At 40.3% G+C, this 14,920-nt stretch overlaps 1 protein-coding gene and 1 long non-coding RNA gene across 2 annotated transcripts; one reads left to right on the forward strand and one right to left on the reverse strand.

Annotated features, from left to right (window-relative positions):
- The first annotated feature begins 9,357 nt into the window (after positions 1-9,357).
- On the forward strand, positions 9,358-12,331 carry LOC142491071 (uncharacterized). The gene is made up of 3 exons (XM_075593393.1): positions 9,358-9,516; positions 10,908-10,985; positions 11,349-12,331. The coding sequence occupies exons 2-3, from the start codon at positions 10,937-10,939 to the stop codon at positions 11,942-11,944; spliced, it is 645 nt and encodes a 214-aa protein (XP_075449508.1). The 5' UTR covers positions 9,358-9,516; positions 10,908-10,936; the 3' UTR covers positions 11,945-12,331.
- On the reverse strand, positions 11,224-14,474 carry LOC142491072 (uncharacterized). Its single transcript, XR_012800257.1, has 3 exons — positions 14,322-14,474; positions 13,223-13,278; positions 11,224-11,888 (listed from the first exon to the last, which is right to left on the reverse strand). It is a non-coding gene; the product is annotated as an uncharacterized LOC142491072 (long non-coding RNA).
- Between the last annotated feature and the right edge of the window lie 446 nt (positions 14,475-14,920).

Genomic DNA, 14,920 nt, shown 5'->3' on the forward strand with positions numbered 1-14,920 from the left:
TGAATTTCCCAATATTGCAAATAAGTCTCTGAGGTTTCTGCTGCAGTTTTCAAAACACATATATGTGTGAACTTTGATTTTCAGCACTTACCAACATCAAAAATAATAAGAGAAAACAACTTCTATCTTTTGAAGAAGAAATGGAGTATGCTTATCCATAATTTGTCCAAGAATCAAAGAAATATGTAAAAGTCATCAATCTCAAGTTTCACACGGAATTTAACATTTTCAAGTTGTATTGTTCTTTCTTTTAACCCTACAGGCCGGTTCGGCAAGACATTCACGTCCTCAGCTGTCTGACTTCCAAGGACGTAAAACGTGACTTTCATATCTTGAGTAAAAGGGAGTTTTCATGTCTTCTATTAATGCTATTTTTCATAAGTCACTTCGATGACTGCCATGAGCTAGAAAATATTACCACCAGAGCAAATTTCTGGGAGATTAAATTGGAAGGCCTGAATGTTTAATAAAAAAATATTTAAAAATGTTGCATTTTTATTAATTCTTTCAATTACTATACTGTTTTACTTTGTTTTAACTATTGCATTATAATATATATATATATATATATATATATATATATATATATATATATATATATATATATATATATATATATACACACACACACACACACACACACACAACACGTAATTTGACAGCTGCAACTCCACTGGTAAATCCATGCAGGTAGGTGCTTGTAGCATAAGTAATAAATGAACATACAATACTGTTTTCACACGAAATCAGAGGACAGCTCTCATGTAAGTCAGGTAAACAGGTTTGTATTAACAACAATATAAGGCATAGGTAACCAACATTTCGGTCCCTGCACCAACTTGAGAAAGGTCCCATTTGGGGACAGAAACGTTGGTTACGTGTGCCTTATATTGTTCTTAATACAAATCTGTTTACCTGACTTTCCTGAGTGCTGTCCTCTGATTTCATGTGACAAGAAAGTATTATATATATATATATATATATATATATATATATATATATATATATATATATATATATATATTATATTATATTATATTATGTTGGAAGGGAGAGGGTTTCTTAGCCAAAAATTTGAAAGCCACACCGTTATTACCTAAGCTTTGCTAGTGTAATAAGTAAGAAATGTAACATTATTATTATTTGACCTAGAATGCTCAAAACAGAATTGTTTAGAATAATATCACATGCAGGTAATCCAGTCGGCACCAAAGCATCATACAATTTTTAAAAATAACTTTAAGTTGTTTACAGAAAAGTAAAATCTCTAGGATAATAATACGTTGCATCTGTCAGTTACTTCTTTTAGACATAATGGAACGATCCAGGATGGGACATGTAACTGCAGGGATTTTAGGTGAGCACTTTTAAAAGCAAAAATTGATTGCTACATACCTGAGGATTTTGATGAAGCTTAAAATTTAAAAACAAGAATGTTTCTTTATTGTTTCAATTAAGGTAGCACCTTTAACATAATCAGTTCAATAAAATAATGTTTCTAATTAAAAATCACAATTCAAAAGACAATGAAAGTATGAGCCGTGTAGTAGTTTTTTAAACATAATCAAACACATTTTCTATATTAAACAGATATTGGTATACAGTATTTAACCATGAAACTAAAATTAAGTAGCATATTTCCATTAGTGTGCTTATAGTTTTCTGAAGAGGCCCTAAAATATGATGTCCTCCATACTTTACTCCTTGAATCTTCAGTCATATTCTCCTTCCATTGCAGTAATTTAAATAAAATAAAAATGCACTCTTGACTATTAAGGAGAAAATAGATGCCCTACTACAAAACACCTTTGATAAATCATGAAGCCATGAGACTTTAGTAAGTTAACCTTCAAATCTGCAGAAAACAACATACATAGTGAAATGGAAGAAGTATGTGAGTAAGCCACATCTCAGCCTTATTAGTCTTTTTTTTCACATATTGTAAAATGTACTCATCAGATCCAAGATCAAACTGTTGGATATATACTGTACAGTGGCGAGAATTGTTTTGTGAATTGCAATGATAATGATGGAAATTCCATAGTTTTTTCATGATAACCTTCTTGAATCAAAACCAGTCTCTTCTTAGATATCCAAATAGGGTTTATATTAACCAATTCCAAGTCTTCTGAAACAAAATGATGTATGAATTAGACAAATAATGAGTAATTAAGAATCAGGGTATGTTTCAAAGTAAGTGGAACCCTGGTTTTATCAGCAGAATGAAAGGGGATAATTAGAATCAGCTGTTTAAATAATTAGGTAGATCTTCAGGTGTGAGTTTGGGAGGCCCCACCCTATATAAATATGAGAAACGTTGTGATTTTGGTCTTTACCATACAGGTGTGTGCAAACATGTTATGACACACACAAAAAAATATCTGAGGACCTCAGAAAAATAGTTATTGATGCTCATCAGTCTGAAAAGGGTTACAAAAGCATTTCTAAGGATTTGGGGCTCCACCAATATACTGTCAGACAAATCAAGAAAGTTCAAGACCATAGTCACTTTAATTTTTTTAAACTGAAGTTTTATTCATTTTAAATATAAGGGCTGGGGATACAGAAAAAGATAGGGGGCTGGGTGAGAGCATTGGTATCAAAATACAGTACAATAGTTTCACTGCTGAGATGAATTAATCCATTAAATCGGGGAGGGGAGATGAGGAACAAGAGGAGAGAGGGAGAGAAGGAAAGAGAAAAAAAAAAGGAGGAACGGCCCCCGCTTGCCTGTGTTTCTTAGGTGTTAAGCACAATGTCCCATATAGATCTCTAAGGTTTCCCTACTGAAACCCCTCTGCCCTAATCCATAGGTCCCAACAACCACAAATGTTTTCATACTGTCATTAAGGAGTTGGGTTATTTTCTCATACTGTAGTATTTGCCAGATCTTGTTTTTAATTATTTTTATCTCAGGAGCAGGCTTCCTCCAACTTGCAGCTATACAACAGCATGTGACTGAAAAGATGTGTGAGGCTAAATCTGCCCTCCACTTTTGATATAGTTGGGTTGGGTTTATTTAAGAGGGATGACAAGGATCCAGGTGCACTGTTAATCCTAGTACCCGGGTAATCAGTTTATGGATCTGGTTCCAGAGGGCTGCTATGAAGGTGCAAGATCACCATATGTGGAGAAAGGTCCCTTGCATCCTACAGCCTCTAAACATTTTATATTTTAATCGAAATCTGTTGCCTTAAATACATATTTCCTACTTATCATTGCATCACCTTCAATGCTAAATTCTCATAATGTCAGAATGAAATGATCTAGCTGATGCAGACAAACAACGTAACCGGACATAAAAACAAACATTTGGGGAAAGAAATATATACTACGAAGAGATTACAATCTATATGGTAATTTGCCACAATTAGAGTAAATGTACAGTAAGCGCATTATGGGGCTTATTCACTAAACCTCAATAAGTGACTTATAGCACTATAAATGCCCATATAATGCGATATTGCCTGTGTTGCTATTCACAAAACTCCGATAACAGGGCAATATCACATTAAAACAGATTTTTATAGTACTGTTAAACTTTGGCAAAAACAAGCTGTACGATAAGCCAAAAAATGCCTGAAATCAATTTTTTTTTGTTGCCAGAAACCGCTATTTACTAAGCAACGATAAGCATATAGTTCTGTAAAAACGTGCAATATTTTGGTGCCAGCTATGGGCTGGTGCTAAAGGCATTACAAGATGCATAAAAGCAGTTTATTTTAGTTTTACTACACAGGATTGATATCAGAGACCGGCGGGGCCCCCCTGGAGGCCCTTGGTATCAATCCTGTGCAATAAAAAAAAAATTACTGCCAGTTTCATTACCCTAGCGGCTAACCACTAAGGTAATGAAAGTGTTAAATTGCAGGTACTGATTTGTTGTTGGTATAGGGCAGGGGTGAGCAAACTTTTTATGCCGAGCCCCCCTTTTCATCCATAAAATTTCTCGGGCCCCCCCTGCCTGATGTAATCAAAATCACATGGAAAAAAAAAAAAAAACCTTTATTAAACGATATACAAAGTAAATCCAAATATGTCTAAATACTTACATATTTCAACAGCTCGCTCTTGCAAAATTAGGCTGCGTCCACGCTGCCGCTGAGAGCGGTGACATCACCAACTCTCCAAGCATGAGCACAGGGTGTCCTGCATAATTTTCCACCGTGGATCGGGGCTAATTGTGTGTTTTTGTGTGTGTGTATTGACTGCTGCTGTGCGCACTTCAAAGTCAATTTTGTTTGTCTCCCCAAGCGCCAAGCTTGGGAGAGCATACGTGCACAAAGGCAATACTTTTTTTTGGGGGGGGGGGCATTCATCCACCTCTTTGCTACCTCCCTTCCCTCTCTCCCAAACAACTTTTTTTTCTTCCTTCCCCTCTCTGCTCTTTGGCTTGCTATCCCCATTGTCATCCACACTTCTACCTACAGTATTATTTATTTTTTTCCGTTTTCAATGTTGTGTTTTCACTTTCTTTTTACATTATTTCTGTACATTCATACTGTAGTATGATTGATATAGTGGCAGCCTACCCTTTCACTTGCAGAGGATCGCAGCGAAGCAGGTTGCCAGCGGAGGAGAGCAGGACCACAGCGCTATTGCAGGGCAGACACCGGAAGGAGGTGCGTTTGACTTCACCGTGCTCGGGCGTGCTCCTCCCCGTACCTCCGAAGCCCCTGCGCATGCGCACACGCACACACCATCACGTGGTCGCCATCTGCACTATCCTGTCAGCCACCCGGACACATCTTCGGGTGCCCGCTCGTGCACATCTTCTTGGCCGCCCCTCGCGCACAGCTTGTGCGTCCTCCCGCGCACAGCGTCTGCTGGCCCGCGCACCCAGTTTTCACCGCACGCCACCTGTGCCCCCTAAATAATCTTGCGCCTCATTGCACCCCCAGTTTGCGCGCCACTGCATTACAATCAATTACAATCTCTCTTACAGCATTACACTCTCTCAATCACCACACTCACACTCACCACATACACTCAATCTCCCCCCCAACACCCACACACTCAATCCCCCCCACACACTCAACCCCCCCCACACACACTCAATCCCCCCACAAACACTCAATCCCCCCCACACACACTCAATCCCCCCCCCCACAAACACACTCAATCCCCCCCCACACACATTCAATCCCCCCCCACACACACTCAATCCCCCCCACACACACTCAATCCCCCCCACACACACACAATCCCCCCACAATCTCCCCCCCCCACACACACACACACACACACAATCCCCCCCCCACACACACTATCCCTACACACACACACACACACACAATCCCTACACACACACACACACACACACACAATCCCTACACACACACACACACACACACAATCCCTACACACACACACACACACACACAATCCCTACACATACACACACACACACAATCCCTACACACACACAATCCCTACACACACACAATCCCTACACACACAATCCCTACACACACACACACACACACTCCCTACACACACACACACACACACAATCCCTACACACACACACACAATCAGTCACACAATTTCACTTGGGGGGTGACATGCTCCGATCCCCCACCCCCCCCCCCCATGCTGCTGAAAACTGGTGCGGGAAGCAGACAGGAAGAGAAGGAGGGGCTGTCTGTGTGCAGAAAGAAGCCCCGCCCCCTCTGCAAGACACAGACACATAGAAGCAGCAGCACGGAGCTTCTGGCCGCCCGTGCACAGCTCTGCCGGCCCCCAGGTTTCCCTGCAAGCAGCCCGCGCCCCCCCTACATAATCTTGCGCCCCACAAGGGGCGCGCCCCCCAGTTTGCGCACCGCTGGTATAGGGGATGGGTGAAGCTTGCAGTTACCTTGTGGGAGGGTGGCAGTAGAAGTTAACCTCTTCATTACAACTGTTAAGGTAATGAAGGTATTAACCCCTTGTGCTACCCTACCGCAAGGCCTAAACACTAACCCAGGGCAACTACCACCTTTACCCACCCTCTGTACCAACAACCGGAATGGGTAAACGTGCCATTTGTTTTTTTAAGGATTTGAAGTCCCTCCCTTTAAGATTACGTGACATTCTTTGAAAAAAAAATGGAAGCTGTCACGTGGTACTACAACCAATCAGATTGGGGTGTACCATGTGATGCCTCACATGTATATCTCCCAATCAGATTGGTTGGATTATCATGTTTTGGCAGCCATTTTTTTGGGGTGATGTCATTGTCACAGGAGACCAGGCATTTACACCTTTATATCTGGATCATACATTGAGCAAAACAAGATAAGTGAAATAAATTGGACATTTATTCACACGAAAAGGCAAAGACACAATGTTACACAAACTACATAAGACTAACACACTTACTTGGGACCTGGGGCAAAAAACTAGACTTTCCTATCTTAATATAAGATTAAAAAAGAGACTTTTAGTTGACCTGGACAGTTCGAGATGTCCTGGAACCCAAATTGGCATGAACCTGATGACACCGCTCTCTGTCCTCCTGAGGTGCTGAAATAAGTTCACCGGGAGTTAGCTCCAACGTCCTGGAACTCGATTTGGCTTACAATCCTAGCCACCTCCGCTACGTTTCTTTTTGAGAACTTGGTCCCAAAAAGCTAGACTTTCACCTCGGATTTCTGAAGTTGGTGTCATTGCTATTTCTTTCGGAGCATCTTTTGATCGTTTCAATTTTCCGCTGCTGTTCTGGTGCTTAGAATCCGACGACCGGATTGGCTGAGGATTTCTTATAGTATTTCAGAGTGCATTCATGAAATACTCCAGCCAATCTCAGTGTGGGAAATTTCCTGCCAGTCAATCAGAGCGATGCCAGTCTTCTGAAGCCGGGCAAGTGAATCAATCAGGCAATGGCGTGTGCAAGATTGCCACTTCAGCCACTTGGTATTCAGAAGCTACCCGCTGGGCTAGGCGCCTCCATGGCTGGGAAGGCAAAAGGTAGTCCGGAGGACTTTCATTCATCACAGGACGCACATACATGACCTAGCCATCCTGCCCAAATGGTCTTCACACCTCTGGTATTCTCTGTGGCTTTCAAGTCCGATGTCTGAGTAGACACGCTGGCACCAAAGTTGGTAGCTTTGTGACGCACTCAGGACATTCGATATGAAAGTCCCAGCTCATAATACTGTGCACAAGCATATGTGTTTTAAAACACACTGTTTAATAAAAATAAACACTTTAACAATATCCTAAGTTTTCTGGTATGGGGAATAAAATAAAAAGGGTGCCGCGGATGTTAAAGGAAAAGTATGTACGCAGATATGTGATGTGGTGCCATGCCTTGTGAACAAAAAAACAATAACATTTAAGTTTAAAAAATAAAATAAATAAAAGCTGCACTTTATTTTCTAGTAGCCATATTCCCCACACACTATAAACTGAACTTGGACTTTTAAAACTCCTCACAATGGTTGGAGCACCTCAGAACCCTTATATAGCTTCTGGGTGACCTGGGCATTAACTGGGTATCCCCTTAACCTAGGGACCCCTTGACAATTCAGGGACACCTCACATTCCTATGCCCATTTACCCTACTGGTCTGTGCTGAAGCAGTGAATCCTAGCGGTGAGTCATGCAAGCGTTTTCAAGGGGAGATTTTCCCAGAGCAATGTGTCTATATGTATCTGGGAATCTGACCTGATTCCCTGCTACATTTTTGTTGTATCCAGCAACTCTGGACCCTGACTAGCAAGACACAGGGCCTCATGCAGTAAGCGACGATTATGTGAAATCGGCAAGCTTATCGATTAGTCATGTTATTGGCGTTTTTCCCTCTCCGTATGCAGTAAGTGCCGAATACATTCAAAATCAACCAGAAAACAAATCCGCCCACTCTCACGATGATGAGCCGATCACACACAGGTGTATCGGCGTGCGTGGCGGGGTGCTGTTAGGTTGCACAATCACAAATCTTGCTGAATCAGGCGAAACAAGCATGTTTTTGATTGCGCGCCATATTTAAAGGCAACGTGTACTGCTAATCATTCTCTGTGTTGTTGGGAGTGAGAGAGAGAGAGAGACGCACAGAGCTGGACGATTGAAGATTTGCATATTGACTGAGAGACTTGTTGTGTATTGGGTGAGCTTTGTCCTTTGTTGTTTTGTTTACATCTTTGTCTTGTTTTATATGTGGAAGTGGGTCGTGTGATTGCCTGTACATTTCTTGTCTGTTTTTTGTGAGAGCTGGAAGTATGCCCGCAAAGCGTGGGAAGAGTGATGCTGGTGGGAGTGGGAGTGCTACTCGTGCGAGTACGCGTCGGAGTGAACGTTCTGTTCAGGGGAGTGATGTTGCTGGTGCACCGAGTGGTGTTGCTGGGAGTGGGAGTGCTGGTGCTGGGAGTGGGAGTGCTGTTGTTGGGAGTGGGAGTGCTGGTGCTGCGAGTGGTGTTGCTGGGAGTGGGAGTGCTGTTGTTGGGAGTGGGAGTGCTGTTGCTGTGAGTGGGAGTGCTGGTGCTGGGAGTGGGAGTGCTGTTGCTGTGAGTGGGAGTGCTGGTGCTGGGAGTGCTGGTGCTAGGAGTGTGAGTGCTGGTGCTAGGAGTGTGAGTGCTGGTGCTAGGAGTGTGAGTGCTGGTGCTAGGAGTGGGAGTGCTGGTGCTGGGAGTGCTGCTGGTGGCGCAGTTGCTGATGGGGTGTCTGGTGGTGGCGTGCTTGCTGGTGGCCAGCTTTTGGAGGCTCTTCCATTGGAAGAAGGAGAGTCCAGTCAGCACCAGCCAAGCTCTGACCCTAAACCTGCTCGGAAAAAACGTGTGGAGAAGCCACGTAATCCTCGCTTCAATGACCAGGAAAATAGGGCTCTTGTCACTGGCATTCTGGAGCACTATGACAGTCTCTATGGACATTTAGTAGGTAAGTGTAACTTTACATTTATTATTCAAATACATGTGATCCTAGGTCATCTGAGTTTTGTTCATATGCAAATATGGGTACACAATATCTTTCTATGTTCATTAGTGTGGAAACACAGCTTTTTATCATGCCTTACAAGGACAAATAAACACAGGCGGTCAATTTGCCAGAACTGCATACAATATGAATGCAACCTTGCTTACATGTATAGGTTTAGTAGTGAATGCTCATGTGCTGCACATATTACACATAAAACAGCATGTTTGCTATCTCTTGGAACAGCTAGCAGTGTAGGAAACTGGTGCTTATATTATTATTAATTTACCTCATATCTTTTATATGTTTTTCAAGGGCGGACAAGTGCAGCAAGCAAAAAAGAAATGTGGGACACAATAGTCATTGGTGTCAATGCCTGTGGGAATAGTGTCAGGGACAAGTATCATTGTCGGAAAAGATTTGATGATATTAGGTCCAAATTGAAAAAGAAAATACAAGACTAACGCGTGCATGCTACTGGCACTGGAGGTGGGCCCACACCACAACGTCTCATATTGACTCCATTGGAGGAGCTGCTTCGGCCAAAATTACTTACCGTCGTCGTGGAAGGCTTGGCTGGTGACCGTGACATTGGAATTTATCCGTCACAATTTCCAGCAGGTGATAAATATTACTGTACTAGGCGTGTCGTTGCTTACAGTTATTTTGCATATTTACACTGCTTTTTATACTGTCTTCACAATATAAGCATACCTGCATCTATATATGTATATGTCTGATTCTGTATATATATATCTCAAAATAGACATATATGTAGTAGTCCTACTAAAAGCAGTAACTAATATAGCACGTGCCATTGCGTGCTCATTTACATGTGAATTCCCAAAATGCATAGCTGCAGTGGAAGCAATTGATGGTGGGCGAAGATGGGGAACAACAGGGTAGTACACATGTGTAACACATGTTCATGAGAAATTATTAGTAGCTACAGGTACAGAACAGAAATATGTATCATATTATTGTGTATTTTATTGATTTTACTCCGACAAACATGACATTACTGCCTATTTTAAGCATGCATCAAAGAAATTGCATGTAACGGCCTACAAACATCACTGGCACTAACACATCTATAGTTGCTTATGAAAAGGTCCATTTTTGCTTTATGTCATATACAGACAGCATAATGAGGCACACGTATCATATGTTATGTCATTGTTTTCATAACTTAAACACTGCAGATGACTACTTAGCTCATCTACCATTGTGTTAAAGCAGCTGCAATTAATATCTCATCACAGCATACACTTCAACAGAGGGGGTGGGGTTCAGCACACACACTAATTACAGCCTCATTTCACGGTCAACTTAGTTCACACCATTTGCACCTGTTTCAAGTCATTGAAAGGTGTGGCTGATTAGGCTTTTTGGGGAAGGGAATACCTTTCTTACAACCTGAATAGCACAACTGAAGTTAATCACACTCATTTGAAAGCTTAACTCTAGCTACTAAATGCCCCAACAACTCATTACTTATCAAAGCGTACGTCACACATTAGTTCACTCATATCTATAGTTGAACTACTATGAAAGACACATTATCACACACTGCATGTGTTGTCTTGTTGAGTCACAGCCACATTCAGGTGTGCCACATCTTCGATTAATGTACCACACATATCCTCTACCAAAAACAACACTTTTTGCAATATGACCACCTTCATGATAACCATTGTGAATGGTCATCTCATGATAGTTATGTACATTATGATACTGATATCACTACACAACATATGATTTTTATGTACTCATTTAATCTATTTATCCTCACGCATTACTGCAGAAACATAGTATGTTGTATGTTAGGGAACTCAAAAATTCTAAGTACACAGGCATGTACAGTGTTATTACAACTATTTATGTTCACTTTCACACACATTTTCGGTTAAGGAACTGATGTTGTTAGTTAATCATAAATACAGAACATACAATAAGTGTTTGTTCAATATTTACACATGTAAATGTAAAACTTATGTTATTGTTATATATAGTTGCCCCTGGAGGACATGTGTCACCTGAGATGGAACAAGTGTCTTCACCTGGGTCAGCCAGCTCAACACTACTAGAAGGTGAGTGTATCATTTGCTGGCCATATAATATGTGCTCTTCTATATGTTATGTTGTCATGTGCATTATTTGTTTTGCACATCTTCTTTAAATAGGATTACTTAGTGTCAGTGAAAATTAAGTGTAAGGCAACATGTATTGTGTTAGTGATGTTAATTATCATGTAGGACTTCTGAGTTTAGAGCAACTTTTCATTCATTCATATTTCATACTGAGTCCAAACATTATTCGTAAGTCAAGGTAGTTTTTAATGAGGTTATAAAACGTATGCTAACATGTTAGGTGTTACTTAGGACACAGTACAATTACATAGTAACACAGCATACATTAACATGCCATTTAATAATGTGTACATTTCTTTTTAGAACATCATGGTGATGAGGATGATGAGTATGATGAGGATGACGCCACAGAAGAGACTGAAATACAATCATGTGACCATGAAGAGGTGCCAATAGAAACTGTTGTACCGCCAAATCGTCCATCAACTTCCACATACGATGCAATTGTAGCTTCAGAGGGAAAAATAGTGGACGCAGAAAATCGTCGCCATTCAGACATGATGACAGTGCTGGAAAGGATGATTGGACTGCAGGAAGAAACAGTATCACAATTGGCACATCTCCACAGAGTCTTCATTGAAGTGCCTAAACAGTTGCAAAAAATCAACACCTCATTCGAAGCATTAGTTGTTCAGCAAACACAAGCTAATTACTGGAGAATGACTAATGTACCACAATTCAACACCTCCCAGCCAGGATCTGTTCATGCAGGTCAGTTTTCACCACATTCATCTGATATTCATTCACCAGGCCCAAATGTTACCGGTCAAGTAGCAGACATTGCTGTGCAGGTTCCTGATGACATCCTACCGCTGCCATCTGTACAAATTCAGCAGCAGACACCTACAAAGGAGGCGACAAAAACAAAACAAGACACACATGAAACAGACCAACCATAACTTGTGCAGTGTATACCAACTTGCTCACATGTGTCACTGGGCACAAGCCCTGTCCGTGAACAGTCACTACCCAAAAGCCCTGTAGGTGAATCGCTGCCCAAAAGCCCTGTAGGTGAATCGCTGCCCAAAAGCCCTGTAGGTGAATCGCTGCCCAAAAGCCCTGTAGGTGAATCACTGCCCAAAAGCCCTGTAGGTGAGTCACTGGCCACAAGCCCTGTAGGTGAGTCACTGGCCACAAGCCCCGTAGGTGAACAGTCACTGGCCACAAGCCCTGCCCGTGAAGTGCCAGAGGCCACTCAAAGTGGCTCTGTTGTGCCTAAAGTTGGTGGCAAAAGAAAAAGGAAAATTCAAGAGACAACAAGCAGGCCTGTTACTCGCTCGCAAAAGGAACAAAAAAAATAAATGTTATAATTCAGAAAATATGTCTTTGGCCTTGTTTTGTTGACTTCAGATTATCTAATTACTATTGTATGTATGCTGAAGACTGTGTTGTTTCCAAACTTTCAACTATGTTCTTGTACACGTGAAGTTTTGGAAATGTTAACACTCATAATTAATTGTGTTATAAATATTTATGTTGTAATCGTCTGTTCAGTAATGGTCCACCAGGAGCCAGTTGCTAAGTTTAGAGAAGCTGCCATTGACTTTGCAGCAAAACATTGCATTTGGGTGTGTTAATTGATGTAAGAATTGCATATGCATATTAGTCACATGCAATTATTAAAACACCTAAGTAAGTGCAAACATCTTTCTTGTACGTGTACAGCAGGATTATGTGTAAATTATTACTTACCTTTGCCTTGCTTGGCCATTGTAATTTTGTCCTTTAATCAGTTGTGTGTTCGTTTCTATAACATCTCAGAATGTATAATAATATATATACACACACACACACACACACACACACACACACTGAGTGAGTGTGAGTGTGAGTGTGTGAGTGTGTATATATATATATATGTATATGTGTATATATATATGTATATATGTGTATATATATATGTATATATGTGTATATATATATGTATATATGTGTATATATATATGTATATATGTGTGTATATATATATATATATATATATATATATATATATATATATATATATATATATAGTACTATATAAACTGGTATACACAAACTAATACACTTCATGCTTCCTTGTGAAAACACTATTTTAATAATACAGGCCTAATGTTTGAGAAATATCCTAAGTATGAGACTCTAACAGTATTGTGCTTAAACAAATGTTTATTACTTCATTCAATCATGTTTCTCACCATTTAAATAGGTTTCATACAAGGTATACTTAATGCCATCAATGTTGTGTGTACTCCTGCAATATAAAAAAAAAAAAAATATTATATATAAATATATATATATTTTTATAAGAGATATATTTATATATATATATATATATATATATATATATATATATATATATATATATACACACGTATTTAAACTCATGCAGACAGGGAGTTAACCAGACTTTCACATACACACAGAAATGTAAGCGGGGAAAAAACATTTCTTTTTGCAGGTGTGTTTTTACTGATATGCCTGGCTAAGAAATATTTTCACACACTGGTCTTTGTTAGTTTTCAAAAAAACACTATGTGAACGCATTCACAGTCTAGGGATGTTTTTCACAAACGAGATAAAAGAAGGAGAAATGTTTCTCCCACAGTCCCATATCACGAACCACAACTGTTAACCCAATTAGACAAACAAATCCAATTGGCGTTTGAAATAAGGAGTCAAAGTAGTTACTTTTGTTGACCTTGACAAGGAAAAACAGGAGTTTGTTAGCCATTCAGCACATTCATTTTGATGAGCAAATAACACAGACCTGCACACAGCTTTTGTGCTACTCAGACATGGCTGATGAATTCGTTAACAATATTAATCCCCTTTTAGGGTATAAGTACATGATCTGTGAAGCCATCTTGAACAGTCGCGGACAGAAAGCAAGCACACGCCAAATCGATGATTTCATTCGAGCAAAATATCCTTATTACCAAGACCGTAAGCATGCACGGAATTTTAATTCCTCAATAAGATTCACTTTATCAAGTAATGACTTTTTTGAACGTGACCAGGATAAGCTACAACACACCTATGGTTTCTGGAAGATTGCCCCGGAAAAACAATTTATCCTGAAAGACGGCACTTATATTGTCGTGAAAGGCATATTTATTCCTAATGGCAATAGCAATGTATCCGCTACTACTGATCCGTTTGAATCGATACGTGCTGCAATATCTGCAGCCTCCATTCCTGAAACCCACATTGTACAAGAACAAAAGTACTATGATTATGTACCAAGCCTTTCAGCTGAAATTGCATTGGAATGGGAACCGGAAGAAATGAACCTACCTCCCGACCAATTATTTGAAGAAAGCAGTGGCGATTCCTATGAGCGCATCCTGGAGGAGATATGTGCCATACTGGATTCAGCGGTTGGGTTAAGCGTGGATGAAAATGGCTTGCATTTCTGGAGCGACCAGTTGCAGCCAGGCGAAGAGTTAATTCTAGAAGAATGGTAAATATAACAATCGTTATGCGTTGACTCTGCGTTTAAATTTTTTTTTTTTTTGTAACCACCATTTTCACTTTCAATGCGTGGATACAGCGTAACATTGCAGACTGCATAACATGTAGCGATCACAAACAAATTGTTTCCTAATACAATATAGTAGGACCTTAAAGAGTAGTACACATTGCTGACGGAATAAATATACGTACTTTCCTATCCCTTTAAACATATTAGCAACATTTTTCCATTACTCTAACACATACCTGTTTTGTTATCATGCAACATCTACAACATTGAAAACCGGGTCCACCACGTATGACGTGGGACCCTTGTCATGGGCCAAGGCGTCCTTAAAAAGGATTAGTGATGTAAGTCCCGCCCCCAAGCGACGTGCGCGCCTCAAAGCCTATTGGCTGTCATGTTTTGTTATAGTAACGGT

This window comes from Ascaphus truei, chromosome 3 (genome assembly GCF_040206685.1).
Source record: "Ascaphus truei isolate aAscTru1 chromosome 3, aAscTru1.hap1, whole genome shotgun sequence".
Taxonomy (NCBI): domain Eukaryota; kingdom Metazoa; phylum Chordata; class Amphibia; order Anura; family Ascaphidae; genus Ascaphus; species Ascaphus truei.